We start from the raw sequence: 13075 nt of genomic DNA on the forward strand, positions 1-13075 counted from the left end.
TATACTATTCTAAGGCATTTGTCACTTCATATTTTTATTCAAGATAAAATATCACTAAAAATATCTACTAAATAAATTACAATTTGTTCTTTACAATTAAGAATTAGATTTTACCATCAAGCATCTTACCATTTTTTAAATTTGAGGTATCATTGTCTACAGTCTTGTCACTAGAATGATAACTTTGATTCTAAATGAACAAAATATAAAAAAATATTCATATTAAATACGATATAACACAAGCATAATTTATAAAAACACATTTAGCATTTTTCATAAGAAATTTCAGTCTGTAGAAGCAAACAACTTTGATTTTCAATGGTTTCCTTGCAATTAGATTTATCATAATTCTTTCTGGTTTAAAATTACAATTGATAAACTTAATCATAAAAAAATGTTCAGAATTCAAATCCAGCTGGATTTGATTTTATATTTCATTCTAACAAAATTTTATATTTAATTCTAACAATATTTCCTTCAATCCTTTGAGCATAAACAGAACAATGACTGGACATGATTTCATAGAAGATTGCAAACCAACAATGCCACCTGTATGATGGTGATACCTTTTACAACTAGCACATGACATCAAGTCAAAGAGACATGAACGCATACATGACAGACTCCTGTCAGTTTCTGTTTATGCTTATAAGAGCAAAAGGTTTAAATATTTAATAGCTTCCTATTGTTAAAACAAAATTATATCAGAATGCATTGCTTTATATCACCTTAAAGTTTTACTGGGATTTAATCTTTTGACTAGCCATGCTAGGGCATTACTTTCTGGGCTTTTAAACAATTATATTGTCCCTACTCTAATACTTACATAAACAACCTCAGGCTAGTTTCACCCATGAGGCCTAGGTGAACGCATGGGTATGGTACAAGACACTTGGCTAAGATTTGCACTCTGATTAAACCTCGATCCATGTGATTGTGAAACCAATTTCTTAATCTAACAGCCATGAATGATTTAAGATATTGTAAATAATTTTAGCAGGAAGATATGAAAAACCATTTAAAATAGCATCTTTCAAAATCTACTGAAATTCTGTCCAACAATACCACTTCACTAAGTGACACTGTTGTGTAACAAAATTTCAATAAGATTTAAATCAATAAATGTTCATGCACAGTAGTAACATAATGATAAAATGAAAACCTTTCTAAAACGTCTTTTCAAATGTTTAGTCTGGCTATAACGATGTTTTCCTCTAGGCATACCAGGTCTATGGTGAAAGGACCTTAAAAGAAATTCATTATTGTTAGAATTACAAGCAACAAACAAAATAAATTTTCATATTACTAAAATGTTTTATATTATTCCGTTTTGGGATTTGGTTTGCAAGATTTTTTATGTGATTTCGTGTGTTGAAGCATATTCCGTTGTGTCTGGGGAGAGTCATTTTCTTTTCGTGCCTTAAAATTTAACACACTCACCGTTAAAATTTCCACTTATTATTTTTATATTCCTGAAATTTTCGTTGCGTCTTGCAACCTTTTCAATAGTCTTGACTGTCCGTTATTCACGTTGTGTTCTGTTTTTGGTTTCTTTTTTTTTTTTTTTGCGCATGCGTGTCTCAGTGTGTGTGTATGTATGTATGTATGCGTGTGTATGTGTATGTATGCATGTATGTATGTCTGCATGTGTGCATGTATATATGTATGTATGTGTGTGTATGTATATATGCATGTATGTGTGTGTTTGCATGTATGTATGTATGTATTCTGCATTTGTGTGTGTTTTTTTTGTTATGTATGTGTGTGCGTGTGTGTATATGTATGTATGTACCTGTCTCCTTATGTGCGCATGTCTGAGTGTGTGTGCGCGTGTGCTCTGCTGTTATGTACCATATTTGCATGCATGGGTGCACATCTTCATATGTGTGGACAAATGTGTATGTATATGTGGTCATGTGTTTCAGTCTCTATTTGCCTATGTGGTTGTCTGTTCATATACCCTATGTACCTACCCATACATACATGTGCATGCACACACACACACCCACACTCACAGACATACATACCTCTATCTGCATAAAAACCCATCAACTGTTCTACTTTACATGTGTAAAATGTGGGTATGGGGGTATGATATCTACGTATATTTCCTATTTAGTATTGGGGAAGTTTCATTTATAAGGACATACTCCCGTATTTGTCTAAGAGTTGGGTCTTTTGGGTGCTTGGATAAGATGCGGATGTCAAGTTGACCCAAGTTGCCTCCATGCTGGTCTTTGGCATGTTGGTAGAGTATGGAGGACTGTTTTTTGTCATCATATTGTCTCATATGTTCGTTTAGCCGTTCCGCAATGCTCCTAGAAGTTTCACCTATACATGTCATATGTTTATATTAGTTTAATGAATAGTTAACTAAAAGAAGCTCTGTCCAAATGACAGCTACAACACAATGTCTTCTCTCATTTTTATAGGAAACAATGTAAGTAAAAATTTGCCTTTCTTTGCAAAGTATGTGCACATCCATTAATTATACATCTTTAATTAAAAACATTCAATTTTGAAGTCCTTATGTAAGCACATTTTTCTTTAGTGTGCTCATTATAAAATGTGTACACACGTGCAAAGAGTTGTTTTTGCTTACAGAGAAATGGGCTGCATAAACCTACTTTTTCTACAAGATGACATATTCCGTGAATATGTGCTGTCATCATTGTTTTTTAGCAGCTAGTTTTCTGCTTGAATGGATCAGATGAAATTTGTTGAAGATTTTCTTTCTGTAGCCAAGCCCCCACCTGTTTCCAAGTAAAGTAATATTTCCTTCAATCCTTTGAGCATAAACAGAACAATGGCTGGACATGATTTCATGGAAGATTGCAAACTAACAATACCACTTGTATGATGGTAATACCTTTTACAACTAGCACATGACATCAAGACAAAGAGACATGAACACATACATGACAGACTCCTGTCAGTTTCTGTTTATGCTTATAAGAGCAAAAGATTTAAATATCTTTCTATAACTATATTGAAAGGACTTCCTCAATGTTAACTATGTAGGTTGCAAAAATGGTAAAATAACTTCAAATATAAAATGAAATGTCATAGGATAGGAATGCTTACTTTGATTCCAGGACCTCTCCACGACTAATTTTGTCATCAATTATGATTTTTTTCTTGGCAATATTAGCAGTAGTTGGGAAATTCCTGAAAACAATAAATTTTAAATTGAATTTTTTAAATTGTGTCAACTTGCAAAAGCTAATTAATTACAGTCTAATTACTATCATTCATCTTAACTACAAAAAAAATGCTATTAGTTTACAGAGTAGTTAAAAGTTTCTCATTTATAAGAAATGAATCATAGAGTTCTATGATCCAATAGCTTTAAATAGATGCTTTGCAGGGAATATAATTATAAATATTCTAATTGATAGAGAAGGCAGTATTGCTTTAGTAAAAAATCAACTGCAAATAATTATAGAAAATAGCACACAATATCTAAGTTATTCAAGTAATACCAACGATGTGCTGGGTCTAAACATACAATAACACATAAGAACTCTAGCATTGTAAAGTGCATTTTACTGCACCCTATGATGCTAAAGTTGTAATGTCTCACTGTAATCAATATGGAATTAACCACTTGTTAGGTACATTCAATGCACCTAATTAGTGCTTTGAGTCTGTATTCTTTAAAGTCTGTCTCTTTTAAAGACAGGCTTAACTGTATTTTACCGTTTCCTTTCTGCAATCCATTTCTCAATTTCTTCCTGGGATTCCATGTTCCATATTTTTTTAGCAAGTCCTGTATCATGATGCTGAAATATAAAATAAAACAGATTAAATGAGTTTCATGTAAAGTCAAATCTTTATGAGCCAGTATATCGTCAGTAAAAACTGTGTGGCATATGAAAAAAAAAAAAAAAAAGCCAGCCCAAGGGAGCCAACTTTGTCTGCAATATTAAGAAGTATATGTAGAAGGAATAAACAAAAGAAACCAAAAGGAAACTGAACCTGTATCAACAAATTTTCCTTACCATTTCACTATAAAACTTATTCAGAGCAGGATATACTCATAGACAAAGAGTTCAGGACAAGAAATATAGATTATCAAACAATGATCAACAATGTAGTCAGTGAAAGGTTTTCACTGCTGTACATTTCTGAGATCCATTGCAAATATCAGAAATTATCTACTACTTAAAATCATGAAAATATATATATATTTATATTATATACACACAGACGGTTGGCCAAAAGTCACCCGAAAGTAAATCAAAATTCCATAAATAATATCTGTAATTCTGTATTTACTTAAATGGGGATAATGTGTCATTCAAGAGGACTTCAGTTTGAACAATTTTCATGATATTTCATATTTAGATGCTTTTATTAAATTCATTCAGTTATTGAACATAGATAAATCTTGGAATTAGATGGTTTTGATTTACTGTCAGGTGACTTTTGGCCAACCCTGTATATATATATATATATACACACACACACACACACACACACACACACACACAAATGGTGTCCAAAATTTATAAAAGCTGTTTTGGTACAGTTTTACTGATGTATTCATCTTACCTGTTTAAAATTTTACCTGAAGTTGGTGGATTGTATGTTATAATGTAATTTATGAATACATCATCATCATCATCATCATCGTTTAACGTCCGCTTTCCATGCTAGCATGGGTTGGACGATTTGACTGAGGACTGGTGAAACCGGATGGCAACACCAGGCTCCAGTCTGATTTGGCAGAGTTTCTACAGCTGGATGCCCTTCCTAACGCCAACCACTCAGAGAGTGTAGTGGGTGCTTTTACGTGTCACCCGCACGAAAACGGCCACGCTCGAAATGGTGTCTTTTATGTGCCACCCGCACAAGCCAGTCCAGGGGCACTGGCAACGATCTTGCTCGAAAATCCTACAGGAGCCAGTCAGGCGGTACTGGCAACGGCCACGCTCAAAATGGTCGGTACTGGCAACGGATCAATTAAATTCTACCAGAACAACTGTTGTAAATTTTAAACTCTGTTTGTGTTCTCTTTTTATACCTATGCCACACCTGGAACCAAACACAAGAGTTGGATCTATGGTTTAACTTGTATTTGGTACTAACATATCTACAATAACCTGCCAAAACTTGATACTTTCACTATTATTTACCTAACCATGAACTCATATTATTTAATGTACCTAACCATGTCTTGCATCCTATATATTGATATGCCTAGATTTTACTGAATCATATCTAATAAATGTGAAAATTTGTGTGTCAGTGTGTCACACAGACCCCACTCTCTCACTATTCAATGACACTCCTACTATTCCTCATGATGCGGTGAGAGTAATAATAGGCAGAGACGGTGAGGGCAGTGGTGAAGACAGAGACAGAGAGAAAGAAAAAGAGAGAGAGAAATAGAGAAATTTAGGAAGAGCTGATGTTTTATTAAAAATAATAGTGCTGATGGTAGCAGCGGGAGTAATAATATGAGAGAGAGGAAGAGTGGGTATGTGAGAGAAAGAGGGAAATGATGTACGACTGTGTTTAATCATGTCTCTTTGATAGAAATTCCTGAGGACAACACACTGAACACTGTCATTTTTGTTTTATTTTTGCTTTCATTAATACACACACATATATATATACATGCATGTATATATATATATATATATATATATATATATATATATATGAGAAATCCATTCTAAATTATCTCAATCTCTTCTCCGCTGACATACTACGACGAAGTCTCCAAGATGCAGATAAGATAGAGATTTTTATTTATTTACGGCCTCAAACATCTCATACCTTTCGCGCTTTAGTCTGCCCTCTATTATTTATCTTGTTTCTCTCCATGAAATCCAATTGAATTCAGTTTTTGTCTTAAATTCATACTTATTCATTTTCTAAGCTTCCTAAATTCATGCTACGTATATACACCTAGATTTCATTGCTCTTTTAAAAATTACGATTTATGCATTGTTGTCTCTCAAATATTTAAAATCTACGATTGAGAGCCCTATCTCCTCGCTGACGGTACCTACCCACCCCTACCCATTTTCCTTTATTCAAAAATTCTTATCACTCCTTTAAAATTATGGCTTTTAAGTGTTGATTTCTCAGCCCAAGAATTACAGCGTGATGTGCTGCTTGACTAGTCCCCCCCTCTCTCTCTTTATATATATATATATATATATATATATGATGATGATGATGATCTTTTCTCCCGCCATGCCTCTGTCTACCCCTCCATCCTCTCTAAATCAGTCCATCCCTCTCTCTCTCTCTCTCGTAGTTTTTCCTTAAGGTTTTCAGGTTCTGGGTATATATAAATGAGAAATCCATTCTAAATTATCTCAATCTCTTCTCCGCTGACATACTACGACGAAGTCTCCAAGATGCAGATAAGATAGAGATTTTTATTTATTTACGGCCTCAATCATCTCATACCTTTTGCGCTTTAGTCTGCCCTCTATTATTTATCTTGTTTCTCTCCATGAAATCCAATTGAATTCAGTTTTTGTCTTAAATTCATACTTATTCATTTTCTAAGCTTCCTAAATTCATGCTACGTATATATTCTATTCACCTAGATTTCATTGCTCTTTTAAAAATTACGATTTATGCATTGTTGTCTCTCAAATATTTAAAATCTACGATTAAGAGCCCTATCTACTCGCTGATGGTACACCTGCCCTCCCACCCCCTCCACCGGAAGTGCATTCCTCTGTCATCCTGTCATCCTCGGCTGTCTCCCGGAACCCATCTAGTGGCCTTGGCCATCCTCTCCCCTACCTTTGGGTAGCGCATTAAGTTTGAGTAATGTTTGCAGGTTGTAGGTACTGTTTTGCTTATGAATTCTTCCAATTGCAAGTTTTCTTTTCAGGTACACAACACTGCTTTCCCCCTTCCCAGGCTACAGGCCCACACCCCCAACACCCATACTGTTAGGATTGGCACTCTCAACGTCGGCACGCTGAAAGGTAGATCTGGTGAAATTGTTGAGATGCTTGAACAGAGACGCGTAGATATGTGCTGCATCCAGGAAGTAAGATGGAGAGGAGGTTCTGCGAGGTTCCTCACAGGCAAAGAACACAGGTACAAGATTTTCTGGGCAGGGAACACTGACGGGGTCGGGGGCGTAGGAATACTTCTAGCGGAGAAATGGGTGGATAAGGTGATCGAGGTCGTTAGAGTAAGTGACAGAGTACTTAAGATCAGACTAGTGCTTCATCATAGATTAGCTACTGTCATCTCAGCCTATGCACCTCAACCGGGGCTACCAGATGGTCTGAAAGACCAATTCTATGACACCCTCTTGCAAACTACCTCGTCGACGAGTGACAGGGACCTTCTCTTTGTGGCTGGAGACTTCAATGGTCATGTCGGACGTCGTGCTGGAGGCTTCCATGGCATACATGGAGGCTATGGCTTCGGTTCCCGCATCGAGGAGGGAACCAGACTGCTGGCGTTCTGTGATGCAACCGATCTTATGGTCTGCAATACCAACTTCAGGAAACCTGCCAGTCACCTAGTCACCTACCGCTCCGGCAGACACTCTAGCCAAATCGACTACATCCTCGCCAGAAATAGGGAAAGAGGGCGGCTTATAAATTCCAAAACCTACCCTGGCGAAGAATGTACCCCACAACATAGATTAGTAGTTAGCGACTTTGGGATCAAAATGGGTGCCCAGAATTAGACCGGCTTGGAGGAGAAGGGTGTGGAAGCTTAAAGACCCTGCAAATGGACAGAGACTTAGAGACAAGTTACTTGAAGCATTTAACGAAATAGAAGGGGATATAGCATCATACAACGTGGAAGACAATTGGAGATTTCTGCGGGACAAACTGTTGAAAGCCACCGACCAGATTTGTGGGTGGTGTAAGGTCCCCTCCCGACCCAGAGTAACGTGGTGGTGGAACAAGGAGGTAAACAGGGCTATTAGACAAAAGAAACAGGCTTGGAAGGACTGGAAGAACGGTGGTAGCAGGGAATTGTACCAATGTGCCAGAAGGGAGGCTAGGCGACAGGTTTATTTAGCCAGAGGGGAAGCAGATACGAAAAGATTTGCCAATGTTCTGAGCAGTGAGGACCAAAGACTCGAGGTATTTCGTGTTGCAAGACAGTGTAGGAGAGAAATGTGTTCGCATGGATGATGGTACACTTGCACTAAATGAGGATGCAAAGAAAGAGGTCTGGAGATGCCACTACGATAGATTGCTTAATAAAGAGAATGAATGGGAGGAAGAGAGCCTGCCGTATGTCGACCCAATAGAGGGACCAGCTATCCGAGTTGATAGCACCAGGGTAGATAAAGCAATTAAGAGTATGAAGACTGGGAAAGCCCCCGGCCCATCAGGAATCACTGCAGAGATGCTCAAAATATCTGGCAGTGTTGGCTATAGCCTAGTCACCCGTATTACGAACCAGGTGATACACGAAGGAGTCATACCCAATGACTGGTGTAGCAGCATCATAGTCAACTGCTACAAAGGTAAAGGTGACGCTTTAGATACAAATAATTACAGAGGCATCAAGCTGTTAGATCAGGTTATGAAAGTTACAGAGAGGGTCATAGCCCAACTAATTAGGGAGCGAATCAATTTAGATGAGATGCAGTTTGGGTTCGTGCCAGGTAAAAGCACTACTGATGCCTTATTTCTAGTGAGACAGTTGCAGGAGAAATACCTAGCTAAGGATAAACCTCTGTACCTGGCTTTCGTTGACATGGAGAAAGCCTTTGATAGGGTCCCCCGATCCCTTATCTGGTGGTCAATGAGGAAACTTGGGATAGAAGAATGGTTAGTGAGAGCTGTGCGAGCCATGTACAGAGATGCTGCCAGTAAGGTGAGGGTTGGAAATGAGTACAGCAATGAATTCCGGGTAGAGGTAGGGGTCCACCAAGGTTCCGTCCTCAGCCCCCTCTTATTTATCATAGTCCTCCAGGCAATCACAGAGGAGTTCAAGACAGGTTGCCCCTGGGAGCTCCTCTATGCTGATGACCTTGCCCTAATTGTGGAGTCACTATCAGAACTAGAGAAGTTTCAGGTGTGGAAGCAAGGTCTAGAATTAAAGGGCCTTAGAGTCAACCTAGCTAAAACCAAAATCCTAATAAGTAGGAAGGTAGATAAAACACAAACCCCTTCAGGTAGATGGCCCTGCTCAGTATGTAGAAAAGGAGTAGGTAGTAACTCTATAAGATGTACCCGGTGCAAGCTATGGACACATAAGAGGTGCAGCAACATCAAAGGCAGGTTAACTAGCAAGTTAGTTTTTGTTTGTGGCAGATGTTCAGGTGCAATAAAGACTGTAAACAAACAGGAAACAACTTCTATCTCATTCCAGGGTGAAAAACTAGAGGTAGTCGATAGCTTCCGCTATCTGGGCGACCAAGTTAGTAGTGGGGGTGGGTGCGCTGGAAGTGTAGCTGCTAGAATAAGAATAGCCTGGGCAAAGTTTAGAGAGCTCTTACCCCTGCTGGCGACAAAGGGACTCTCACTCAGAGTAAAAGGCAGACTGTATGACGCATGCGTACGAACAGCCATGCTACATGGCAGTGAAACATGGGCTGTAACTGCTGAGGACATACATAAGCTCGCAAGGAATGAAGCCAGTATGCTCCGTTGGATGTGTAATGTCAATGTGAATACCCGTCAGAGTGTAAGTATCTTGAGAGAAAAGCTGAACATTAGAAGCATCAGTTGTGGTGTGCAAGAGAGACGATTGCGCTGGTATGGACATGTGGTGAGAATGGATGAGGATAGCTGCGTGAAAAAGTGCCACACCCTAACAGTTGAGGGAACCCGTGGAAGAGGTAGGCCCAGGAAGACCTGGGCTGAGGTGGTGAGGCAAGACCTTCGTACATTGGGCCTCACCGAGGCGATGACTACTGACCGAGACCTTTGGAAATGTGCTGTGCATGAGAAGACCCGGCAAGCCAAGTAAGATCGTTGCCAGTGCCCCTGGACTGGCTCTTGTGCGGGTGGCACATGAGATGCACCATTTTGAGCGTGGCCGTTGCCAGTACCGCCTGACTGGCTCCCGTAGGATTTTCGAGTGAGATCGTTGCCAGTGCCCCTGGACTGGCTTGTGCGGGTGGCACATAAAAGACACCATTTCGAGCGTGGCCGTTTTCGTGCGGGTGACACGTAAAAGCACCCACTACACTCTCTGAGTGGTTGGCGTTAGGAAGGGCATCCAGCTGTAGAAACTCTGCCAAATTAGATTGGAGCCTGGTGTTGCCATCCGGTTTCACCAGTCCTCAGTCAAATCGTCCAACCCATGCTAGCATGGAAAGCGGACGTGAAACGATGATGATGATGATATATATATGTATGTATATATATATATATATATATATATATATATATATGTATATATATATATATATATATATATATATATATATATATATATATATATATATATATATATATATATATATATATATATATATATATATATATATGTATATATATATATATATATATATATGTATATATATATATATATATATGTATATATATATATGTATATATATATATATGTATATATATATATATATATATATATATATGTATATATATATATATATATATATAGATATATATATATATGTATATATATATAGATATATATATATATGTATATATATATATATATATATATATATGTATATATATATATATATATATATATATATATATATATATATATAGATATGTATATATATATATATATATATATATATACACACACACACACACACACACACACACACATATATATAAAATACACTTTAATTGAAATAAAATTTCCCCAAAATTAAACATATCTAATATAATAAATGTGAATTACAGCATGCCACACTTTTCAACTTTAATAAATCCTTTCTACTGGAAGCACAAAACCTTAAATTATGGGGGAAAGGAATAAGTTGACTACATAGACCCCAGTACATAACCAGTACTAGTTATATCAACCCCGAAAGGATGAAAGGCAAAGTTGACCTTGGTAGAATCTGAACTCAAAAACTAATGCCAGATAAAATACTGCTAAGCATTTCACCCAGCATGCTAACAATTCTGCCAGCTCACCACCTTATAATATAAAAATATAATAAATGTGAATGTCAGTGTGTTACACTTTTTTAACCTTACTCCTAGAGGTCATAGCCCAACATATACCATTTCAGAATCAGGCTGACTCCGTGAGTAAATTATAATTATCCTGGGTCGAATCCAGACCCACACCCTGAAATTTTGGATTCCCAAGTTTTCATTTGTGTGATTGTTTACAGCAATTTTTTTACGTGACTTTTTGTATAATATCAATTTTTATAATCTAAAGGCTAACTCCATAAGTAAATTAAAAACCATTCTGGGCTGAATCCAGACCTACAATCCTGAAATTTTGGATTCCTATTTTCATTATTGCAACTGTTTTCAGTGATTTTTTTAACATAATTTTTTTGCAGTGAATATGATCATCATTGGGATATGACTCTGGAGAAAGCAATTGCAGCAAATTCTGCAAAACAAGTCAGAGATCTGTTTGCAGATCTTCCCATTCAGGGTCAGTTGCTTAAAAGCTATATACTAGCTTAAAAGCTGCCCGATAGGGTGGTTTTCAGGAGAGAGAGGGGGGGAGGGGGGGGAGACTAGCAATGCATCCCAACGCTGCCAGGATGTTATGACCTACATTTGTTCTTTTCTTATGGGCAGAATCGGCACAGCTGATATATAGTGAACAAGATTACTGGTGTAATGGAAATTATTGTTTGTTTAAAAGTGAAGGGTGTGGGAGTACAATTTGCATGGGTTTGCATGAGAGTGCTTTCTGTTCTTAAGAAGGATCACAAACTATGTATTGTTTCATCGTATAAAAAGGGGTTAAAATGATTTTGCCCAGAAATCGCATTTTCAAAATTTTAATTCCCCCCACTGCAATTTCTTAATTTGTAACTTTTTGAATTTTTTTTTTTTATCCACACAGAAAAATACAGATTACGAATCTGGGAAATATATATACTTTTTTAAATTTTAATTTTTCTTAAGGACACACTCAATGCCCTTTCTTCCACCTCACCCACCCAACACCTACCCACTTTCTAAAAGCTAAGATGTCTCAATGTTTCACGCATATGTAGAATTGTACTGAAATAGCAGACATAAAAAATACCAGCCCACCACCAGAAAACCAAACATGCTAGAAACAACAGGTAAATGACATTATTTCTGAAGAAACTTCCCCGCTTTCCAAAAAGCTAAAAGTGAAACATTGGGAATTTGTAGCTTTTTGAACGTGCTGAGGTGATGAGTGGATGTTTGGGAAGGAGACTTTAAAGTTTCTTTAAGAAAAAAGGAAGAAAATTCTTAAAGATTCATACTCTGTTTCTCTATGAATTACCAAGAAAAACATTTGGAAAAAAGTAAAAATGAAGAAATTGGGGCAGGGAGGGAGAAATTTTAAATATTGAGAACGTGTTTTTTTGGGCAAAATCCTAATCTCCTGTATCAAAAAACAAAGGAATTGGAAGAAATTTAGGAACAAAAATAAGTGGTGGGATGCAAATGTCACTTCAGACATGCTAAAAACAACAGGTAAAGGACTGGATTTCTGGGAAAACTTCCTTTTAAGTTTATATCGAAGATCAGGTTTTTAAATACGCTAATCACAAACACAAATGACAATACAGAATGGTCAATTCAATTGGATTTGAGCTGTAATTTTGCGCATGCACACAGCAAGAAATAATTTGTACAGAAGTTTTACCTAGAGTGTGTGTGTTAACACAAGAAGTTATTTTATGGCATTCTTTCGTTTGAAGCAGCAAGTTGTCAACTTGATCGTATGGGATCAAAAGATTGTTCGTTAATTTCTGAGAAATTTTTTTTATTTCTTTATGCTTTGAAGAGAGCAGAAAGTGAAAAGGCAAAATTTGATTTGAAGTGAGAGCAGAAAGTGAAAGAGAAGAGAAAGTGAAAGATGTGTGTGTGTGAGAGTGAGCGAAGGTGTGTATTGTCCTGTATGTAGTTTTTTGCATGTATAAGTGGCTCTCTCTCTCTTTCTCTCACACACACACAGATATTTCATA

At 37.1% G+C, this 13075-nt stretch overlaps 1 protein-coding gene across 2 annotated transcripts in view; it reads right to left on the minus strand.

The window, feature by feature from the left end:
- Positions 1 to 13075, minus strand: part of LOC106882394 (nuclear FMR1 interacting protein 1-like) — a 37997-nt gene that overhangs the window by 8525 nt on the left and 16397 nt on the right. For both annotated transcript variants that reach the window (XM_052968995.2, XM_052968994.2), the window contains exons 4-7: positions 3700 to 3782; positions 3085 to 3168; positions 1163 to 1244; positions 130 to 190 (exon numbers count right to left, since the gene is read on the minus strand). In XM_052968995.2, the coding sequence (XP_052824955.1) occupies positions 130 to 190; positions 1163 to 1244; positions 3085 to 3168; positions 3700 to 3782 (310 nt within the window). The remainder of the gene's footprint in view (positions 1 to 129; positions 191 to 1162; positions 1245 to 3084; positions 3169 to 3699; positions 3783 to 13075) is intronic.

This window comes from Octopus bimaculoides, chromosome 1 (assembly GCF_046866305.1).
Source record: "Octopus bimaculoides isolate indiv1 chromosome 1, ASM4686630v1, whole genome shotgun sequence".
Lineage (NCBI taxonomy): Eukaryota > Metazoa > Mollusca > Cephalopoda > Octopoda > Octopodidae > Octopus > Octopus bimaculoides.